Below are 9,601 nucleotides of genomic sequence, written 5' to 3' on the forward strand. Positions count from 1 at the left end.
AAAAAAAAAAAAGAAGAAGAGGGAAAATTCATGTTCATTATATGGGAGAGGCGAAGGTAGTTCATAAATGGATGAATTACATAAATATCACACTGTTTCTGAATTGTCACAGTTTTAAAGAAATATTTCCTGGAGTTCTTTTAGGGGGAAAGGGCTTCTGACTCCAACCCTGTTCCTTCCTCTTTTCAGCCTTCAGCCTTGCTGCTGCCTTTATCCAGCAGTGCCTCTTGCCTCATTCCTCTCCAGTAGACTCTGTTCCCTCCTTCTGCTGGAATTCTGCTCTCATATGCTGGGCATGGCCTGTCCTGCCACTGGACACTTCTACACATCCTTGATTCCTCTGGATACCAAACTCTCTGTCCATCTGCTCTTGCCAYTCCAGCTTTTCTTGAGTTCCTACTTCTGCTACCTCCCATCTACACTTGAGTCGCCTGCTCCTGCCTCCTCACTGCTTTGCAGCTGTAACTGATTTAAGGCAAAATGAAAATAAAAGCATTTTGTCAAAAAAAATATTCTCTTTGACTCAAGAAACAACATTTGGTTTCTATTATAATTACATTTTTAACCCTGTTTGGCATAGTCCTAAACAAAAAGCATCAATACATATTTATAGTGTTCAACAAATACTACTGCTTTGTACCTTGCATTTCTTCCTCCAAAATATCCAAAACACCAAAATAATAATATATTTCATTGACTCAGAAATGTTTTTCTGGATTTTTTTTTTTTTTTTTTAATATCTAGCTTTAGGACCACAAGTAATTTAGATTGGTTTTAACTAAGTACTTTGGAGAAAAAACAGGCAGGAATAGCTCTTAAAATGTTAATAATCTGAGGCCAGTTAAACAGTAGTTTTAGGATCAATCTAGATCAAAATCAAAGAACAAAAGAATGGAACAAAACTTCTGAGTTTGAACACATCTATTTCCACAAATTTGATATAAAACCAAGAAAGAACTCTAAAACTTGCTGGCAGAACTTATAAGAATATGCTTTATCCTCTGTAAAGTACAAAACTACTCTTTATTCACTCTAAGTTGAAAAGGAAGTTTTTTTTTCTTACTTTCTGACGTGAAGACTTGGAAAACTTGTTCTGAGTAAGCTCTGGACTGTGTAGTGGAATTTTTTTCATTTGTGGTAATTGCATCGTTCTGCTACCGCTAGACCATGCACACACCCAGGAAAAGAGGAAGCTCTGGTCTTATCATCAGCTGAATCACAAAGAGGTTTGCTCCTCCTGCTTTCTTACTTCTTGCATTTTGGAAAGCAGCAAGAAAAAGAAGCACATTTATTCTTTTGAGTAGATCATTTCATGGTGGGTTTTTTTTTTTTTTGAGGTTTTTTGTTTTTGGGTTGTTTTTTTTTTCAGATGCTAATGCTTTTAAGTTTGACAGAAGTAACAGAACTTTGAAATCAAAACAAGTGGCTTGGTTTGCAAAAATGCAGAACACGTCTGAATTACTATTAACTTCAAAGTGATCCATGAATGCTCATCAGCTCTAAAAATTAGACCAATTATTTCAAGTTTCTACATATGAATACAGCTGATTCAACATTTCTTTTTTTAGCAGAAAGTTTCTATCGTAAACAGCTCAGTTCAGGTTAAATTAGGAGGTTTTTTTCAAGGGCATATGCTAATACCAATGGAGAGAGGATGTTTTACCCCTGAGAAAATTAGCAAATTCTTTTCATGTCAAAGGAACATTTCAGAACAAATATTTTAGTTATGTTTTGAATTATGTTATTTCATTTTGATGTWTCAGCACTTTTTTAAATGGAGGTTGAAATGCCTTTTAAAAATGCATTCTTAAAGACATGTTGCACATTTCCTAGATGAAACAGTGGAATATGTTGGAGAAGCAAACAAAAAGCAGGTCATGCTGTGCTTCTTAAAGACTTTCAGTAGAGAGAGATTCTGCAACACTAGAAAAATTGAAATATCTCAAAATAAAAATATTTAATGGATGTTCTTCTTTTCAGGTCACTTGCATAATGTCCATTTATATGTGTTCCCAGTTACGAGGAGATTGAATAATTTCCTGAACACAGAGTAAAATAAACAGAAAAATTTGTCTGGACATCAAAGGAGGTACTTAAAGAGATTTGGGTGAGCACATGACTGTGCAATGGAATATGTCCACAGATTAGTTTATATGAGCTGCTGATCCTTCCTGAGTATCAAAGATGGAAATTGCTGCATCACATGAACTTTTGCACGTGTGCAGTATGCTCCAGGGTAAAGCATCAWGCTGCCCTGAGCACATGCAGATATCACAGCTCATGTGCCTTGGTGGTCTGGTCCATCACAAACCTTTCTGAAATRGAGGAAGCATGATTATTGAACCTCAGCAACAGATGTAGAGAAACCTGGGAAAGCAGCAGTGCTGAAAACAGCCAAAAGAGACTGGTAGATGCTGAGAGCAAAGTTTGGTAGGCTGGAACCAAAACAAGTGACTGCTCAACTCCGTTTCCTTCTTCTGGTAAAAGTCTGGCAGGGAGCAAATAAATCTACATTCCTTCACCCAGAAAAACTCTTCTGATTTCCCCATTCTACACATCAGATGTGTCCAGGCTGATGCCAGGCAGACAGAGCAGGCAGACYCCTCCTAGGCCATGCTGTGTCCTTGACTCTCTCTGCCTTCAGTGAGAAGAAAGGAGAATCTCYAAAGAGCAGCTCAAGACTCTCATGGCCTGAAATGTCTGCTACAGCAGAGCTGTGTGATCCTAATGCCATGGACCACTAGGTACTGCTGTGACCCAAAAACACAGCCTGGAGAAGAACAGAGGCAATAATGAATTAAACATAATGAATGGTAATATAACTGATGATAACAGTTATGAACAGCAAGTACTTGATAACTTACCATGGTGAATAAATACTGGTTCACTCCATTCACTCCACATCTTGTTTGCTATGCAAATCTCTTTCTTTGCCCTCACTTGTGCTGCACATTTTTTTGCTGGCTTATGAAATGGAAAGTTATAGTTCTCTGCAGTRACATTTACAATCTACCAAGAGAAGTTTAGGGGATTATTTGGAATGATTTTGCATTGCAGTTCAARCAGATATAAATTAGGTATGTCAAATACTATTATTTACATCTCTARCTAGTAGGAAGAAATTTTCAGAACAAGTTCTTATGCCCAGACACAATTTCACTATTATCTGATGTGTGTTAAAACTCAGAACTGAACATGGAGACTGAAACTAATAAGATGGAAGGAGGTATCATTTATGGTAGGACAGTAGGAATTGAAAACACCAATTCCCCTTCCATTTTTCATCGCATCACGTACAGGATGAAGACAGTAACTGTGGAACTGCAAGTTTCAAGATTTTGGTGTGGGTAGTGTGCAAAACTTGCTTCTCTGGTAAAATAAAATATTTCATTTTTCAGCTGAAGGATGTGCACTATTTTTGTGACTACCCTGAAAGATCTTTACTTGTGCCTATGAAAGAAAGCAAATAACTTCAAAAGATCAAACCCAAACATGGATGGTGGAGTTTAAGCAGAGAGATCCTAAATTATCCAACACTTTTTAAAACTGAAGCAAATTTTTRTAAATAAATAATGTTAAGAATTTTAGAAGGGATTTGAAAAGAGAAAGAGGGAGAGAAAACTATTGCTTGTAACAATTAAAAGTGATATTAGAGGGTTGCAAAGAAGTAGAAAGTATGACTCTCATACACAGAGAGACATGGAATCTTTGCTTCTTTGCCATTAGGAAAGCATGATCTGTTCTCCTCATATGGATTGGTGTGATGTGGGTTTGACCCCATGTACCATACGACTTCTTTCTCTTCCCTTCACGACCTTTCCAGTTCTGGTGTCTATCAATATTTTTGGGTGCACAAAGCACAATATGAAACTTCAGGTGAAACTCAGCATCTAGACAGTCCAAATATCACAGCCTACATCTTACATGTGRCATGCTGGTCATATACACTTGAGTAATATTTGACCTTTGCCTAAGAACGCAGAGAGATTGACTCAGTTTGTGGTCCAGTGTAATCCACAGAATTTTCTCTTCTGTGTTGCCGCCTATRTCTTAATTCCTTATTTTGTGTTGACACATTTGACCTGTATTTCCTAAAAATAATAATAAGGACTTCCCTTATTACTCAGTTTTGCCTTGTTGATTACAGACTTAAYCAACATTTCAGATTCCAATCTTGTTTCCCACAGTACTTGTCAACCCTTCTTRTCTTTCAGACAATACTTCTTTTTCTATAGCAAAAAAAGCCAATACAGTCTACATGATAYTGATGTGCAATTCAAATTTAATATAGAAGAAAGTTGCATCCTATTAATTCACTTCAATGCAAGCCTGACACTGAAAGATTCCATAAMATGTATTGATTTTTCATTTTTTACTAGAAAGAAAACTTGGATTATTCATTAAAGACAATGAGATTCTTTTTAAGTTTGCTTGAGATTAAGTTCTGTTAAATCTCAGGGATGCCTTGTTTTTATGGAAGCTATGTTATACACACTGGGTGTATTACCAAAAAACTGATTACCTTATGATCTGTTATTCTCACTTGATACAAAAAACACTTCTTACTTGCTGACCCAATAGTAGGTGGTGGTTTCCAGTGAATTGTAATACTTTTTTTTTGAAGGGAAACTGAGATGTTGGTTGGTGAGTTCAGCTTTTCTGAAAAATAAAAAGCACAGAGTGATCTTCTCTACCTCATGCTCTTTCTCACATTTATGCTGGCATAAAACAAATGGAAGTTCATTAGTTCTTAAAGTACACAGTTGAGTATTTTGGAGTTTGCCACASCCAAAGAGGCATTCAGTGAGTCTGGCACTTTTTTTTTTTTTTAAGTTGCTGCTCACTGAGTGTCTCAAAATCAAGAGACAGAGTTATGGGGTTTCACATATCTTTACAGGAAAGGCATCAAGAGTGGGCAGGAGGCGCCCACTCAGGCCCTCTCCAGAGTCTGTGCTGGTGTTGAGGAGACCTCGATTTTCAGAAATTGTAGATTAATTTGGTTTGGAAGGGAGCTGGGTTGGACTGGAAGATCATCTAGTTCCAATTCTCCTGCCATGGGCAGGGCGACCTCCTGCTAGACCAGGTTGGTTAAAGCCCCATCCAGACTGTCCTGGAACACTTCCAGGATGGGGTGTCCACAACTTCTCTGCACAACCTGCTGYCCAGAGAACCTGTGTGATTCAATACGTGAAGATTTCTGCAGATGCTTAAGGAATATCTTTCTTTCTTCTGTAAATGAGCAGGCAAGCACTTGCTACAGAGGAGGTGCAGGATTGGATGCAAGGGACATTTGAGTCCCCAGAATTTTAGCCTTGGGTTTATATAAGAAAGTCAACAATTGTTTTGTTAGGGCACTGACCCTAACAAAACACCCTAACAGTGTGTGCTGCAGCACTCAAGCATCCTCAGTCCTTCCCAGCTGCTGCTGCATTGCTGTGAAAGGAAGAACCACAGCTGGAGTTTCCTGGGAAAGCCCTCCCAGCAGAGGCAGAAGAGAGTGGCAAATTTCTGTAGAGAGGATCAGCAAGGTCTGGGGATGGCACAGTGGTGACTTGGTGCCAGTGGGAAAAACCAAAGAGGCAGAGAGTCAGTGGCAGCACGAAAGGGCCGTGCTGTGCTTGTTCCGGCAGCTTTTGAAGGTGAGGACACACCATGAGCCATGACGGGTCATCAGCCATGAGAAGAGAATGCAGCAGCTTGTTGTTTTAGTTTAGTTTCTGAAATACGCTTCCCAGATCATGTCTCTCTTCTGCAAGGATATCAAGAAAAGGCAGCAATTTCTTTTCARCCTTTTGTCATGTGTCAGCTTATAGCTGGCTCTGATTGAAGTGTAAAGCTTTAGGTGAAGCAAACAAGTCTAATGTCTTCAAAAAGATTAARTGAGATCTAACTCAGAATAAATTTTTATGATTTTGTATTATATTTTTGCAATCCCTTGAGCAAAGCTGATTCCCAGGTTACAGGTCTGGAATATGATCAATGTGTTAATGACTTAAAAGGCATTTGAATCTGCAGTCTGAGCTRAAATTCAGGTGAATTTCTTACCCAKGAGATTAATTCGAACTTCCCAAAGAAGTAAGGAAAAGTAATTTTATATGATCATTCAAAACTGTTGATAATTAAAAATAACTGCCAAGATATTTTTAACTTAAAAAATAAATAGAAATGTTACTAATGTTTGAGAACTTTAATATTCTTAAATTCAGGTTATAAATGAGACTTGTGACTATTTACGCTCTTTTCCTCAATCACGCTTGCTCAGCACTATAAAAAAGGATAGAAAAGACAAAGAAATGGAGAAAAGAAGGGTATAATGCTTTTAAATATAATTTTCTCACATTGGTTTATCTTTTTTTAATTAAAATTATAAATAAACAATGTTATTAAATCAGAGGAAAAAAAAATAAAAACTTTGGGCAATAATAAGTTTTGTTTAATCTTTGTGTAACATTTCCACAGAGTTGAATGCATAAATAGATAGAATTAATATTATGATCTTGTCAGTACTATTTGTTTTGTTTTCCATGAAACAACTAATAAATTAACCTAATAGACAATACTAGACAATTCTTACCTATTGCCTGAGGTGTGAAGGCTTTGTAATAAGACAGTCCTATTGAACTGTTTCTCAAATCTCTTACAGTTATATTTAAATTGATTTTCCTTGATGGTTGGAAATATRCTTCTTTCATATAGCAGCCAATATTTTTCTTCCTTGCATTTTTTATATATTGCTGGCATGCAAAAACTTCTCCTGCATGTCTGTGAAAAGGAAACAAAAGTTTTTTAAATGGAAGACTTAGGTCCAAAGTCATGGTTTCATACTTATTTTGCAGAACATCCTTACCTGTATGAGGCAGAGATCTGGATATCTTCAGGAGCTTCTGCTTTGATATGCCAGGTGCAATTGAAAAAAGAAATGTTATATATGATGCACGAAAGATTCTGAATGTAGACTGCAAAAAAGAAATGGTAAAGAGTCATGCTTATTTTACACTGATTTCCTAATAACAACATGATAACTGCCTTTACAAATCCATTMTATAACCTCATTTCTAGAAGCAAGAGAAAGTGCCATCTGAAAATAAACAGTCATCCTTTTCTTTTAGATAGTGAAAACTGGGAAGATGTCTGCTACTACCACCAAACTTAAAAACAAATTAAAAGCTCAGCTCTTTTAAGATTTGCTGAAATCAGAAAGGCCATCTACATGAGACATAGGTTGCTAAGGAAAATTGAAAGAGTGGCTGGGTCATACCGACATCTTGCCCAGCAGAGCCGGAGGTTTCTGAATCTGAACACATCTAGTAAAAAAAGTAATTCTGCAATATCTCAAGGTATTATGAACCATATTCTTAACATATCTGTACAGGAAAAAAAAAAAAGTAGCAAAAGATAATAATGAGATTTCAGAAATTCCCCCAGTAAGAAATGACATTACCATAAATGCTTGGATACCTTAATAACAAGTAGGAAATAGCTGACCTGGAGGTGCCTTGTAAGTAAGTTCTGTCCAGTCACTCTCCTTAATTATGTCTTCTGTTTCTTTTGCAAAAATTTGTGTCTTAACTTTAGCATTAAAACCAGGGTGCAATTTAAGATGTATTATCTTTTCCTTCTCCTGCAGTCTTTCCTAAGAGAATGAAGAAGAAATTCCATGAAGGTAGACAGCTCAAAAGTATTGAAAGGGAAATTATGCAAATTCATCTACTGAATGATCCAATATATTATTTCACTTTAAACTACATGTAACCTCTGAGGAACTTACTTTTCTTTCCTTAGTTGTATTGAAGAATTTATAAATCAAAATATACTTCACAGTGTATTTCTTTGTTTCTTCTTTTGTCAGGTTATTGTTCCACGACAAAATGACTCTTGAATCATTCTTGGTGACCCACAGAACATTATGGAGCCTAAGTGCATCTGCAATTACAACGATATTACACAGAGAAAGAGATGATCCTGCACGGTGTTCACGAAGGATTTTTCTCTCAGCAAGGCTTGCATGCCCAATAGCTCTACCAGGACCTCTGTTCTCATATGGARCAGGAATTTCTAAGCTTTGCTGACTGTTACTTTCAGCAATGAGAATCACGCTCTTCTCTGCAGCTCTCAAAATTTCTTGATTCTCTTTTGCCTGTCTTGGACACCTCTCCTAGTGTAGAAGACATGCTATATAAAGTATAAAGTATAAAATAGAAATATAAAGTATAAAATATAAATATAAAGTATAAAATATAAAATAATATAAAATAGGAGCAATCACAAACAGTCCTGGGAACATATAAGCCCTTTATTTAAAGTACTCTCTTGCTCTCTGTGGGCAGTAGAAAGCGGCTTGACAAGTTCAGATTGGACATCTGGGATGGTTAGTTTAGGATAAGCAGTTATTTAATACTTTACTCACCCTTTACTTCTTGTTGTCCGCTTGCCAGGATTGCAGAAAACAGTGTCTCATGCTGGAAAAAGCTTAACATCAGCAGGATGGGAATGACTGTGACTCGTGCCATAGCAAATGCTTTGGGCCACAGTCTGAAGAAACTGAGACTCCTTAGTTCCAAGTTTGTTAGAAAAAGCTGTTAGAAGGTGATGTTTTTATTTTGCATCTGTGAAATATTAGGAAAAGGTGACCTAGATGCTTAAAAGGTATCTAAAGTACAAAATGTAAACATGAAATGACATATGCTTAAGAGATCTTGTTTGGTTGGTGCCTGCTGTTCCCAGGATGTTCGTGTCCAAGTCCACTCTTTAACTGGGGAGAGGATACGTGCCAGAGTGCACAGGTTTTGAGTGAGAGCACAGCTCAGATTTCAAGCCAAGACCACGATACTGTTTACGTAGGGCCCACCTGAMATAACCATGACTAGACACAAGACCAGGAGCTCTATTATCTCTTGAGACTGTAGAGAACTGTCATTTCTAGACTGAGATTTGTGTTAACTGGTTTAGGAAAACTGTAAGAAGAGATGAATCCTGCCATTTGAAAAGGTGAGTACCAGCAAGAGGATTTCAGTGTTTGCTAAATTTGGAATAGAGCAAGCAAACAGATTTAGACTGACCAAAGTTTAGTAAGAAAACACTGCTGTTTCTCTGAAGGGTGAATATTCATTCAAAGGTTGCTTTCATGTCAAACAATGTTTGAGACYTTCTGAGTTCATATGCCTTCCTGTTCAGAGACTTTCTCTCAGTAACTGATTTATCCTGGCTATGATTGCTTTCAGTTTTAAATTCTCAGACATATTGGACCCAGGGATCAGCACTGGAGCCACATTAAAATGTTCACAATGCATTGGCTAACAAGTGGCACTGGCCATGCAGAGGAAAATGTGTGAATGCTCAGCRCACCAAAAAAATCTACAATGAGGTTTCCTGGAAAAAAATAAATATGCATACACTTAAAAATATGTACATATATAGATTAATTAATAATGTTATTTTGTCAAAATGCAGTGAAAAAGAGATTACTCATTGAATGCTCTCATTGTTTATGAAGTGCTGTGAAAAAAAAAATCGTAATAAAAAGCTCTGAGACAGAGGTTTCACCATCTGGTTCATTCTGATCTCAGCTGAGGCACCAGCAGCAGCCATCGTATGCATATCA

General features: G+C 37.0%; 1 protein-coding gene across 1 annotated transcript in view; it reads right to left on the reverse strand.

Annotated features, from left to right (window-relative positions):
- The window catches only part of LOC130584085 (interleukin-5 receptor subunit alpha-like), a 14,377-nt gene extending 5,700 nt beyond the window's left edge, over positions 1 to 8,677 (reverse strand). The window contains exons 1-8 of the mRNA XM_057383846.1: positions 8,408 to 8,677; positions 7,769 to 7,923; positions 7,486 to 7,633; positions 6,848 to 6,956; positions 6,575 to 6,762; positions 4,523 to 4,659; positions 2,861 to 3,009; positions 984 to 999 (exon numbers count right to left, since the gene is read on the reverse strand). Coding sequence (XP_057239829.1) covers positions 984 to 999; positions 2,861 to 3,009; positions 4,523 to 4,659; positions 6,575 to 6,762; positions 6,848 to 6,956; positions 7,486 to 7,633; positions 7,769 to 7,923; positions 8,408 to 8,510 — 1,005 coding nt within the window. The 5' untranslated portion in view covers positions 8,511 to 8,677. The remainder of the gene's footprint in view (positions 1 to 983; positions 1,000 to 2,860; positions 3,010 to 4,522; positions 4,660 to 6,574; positions 6,763 to 6,847; positions 6,957 to 7,485; positions 7,634 to 7,768; positions 7,924 to 8,407) is intronic.
- Positions 8,678 to 9,601: the final 924 nt, after the last annotated feature.

Source organism: Malurus melanocephalus, unplaced genomic scaffold (assembly GCF_030028575.1).
Source record: "Malurus melanocephalus ecotype Western Australia unplaced genomic scaffold, MMel_1.1 scaffold_665, whole genome shotgun sequence".
In the NCBI taxonomy this organism is placed as follows: domain Eukaryota; kingdom Metazoa; phylum Chordata; class Aves; order Passeriformes; family Maluridae; genus Malurus; species Malurus melanocephalus.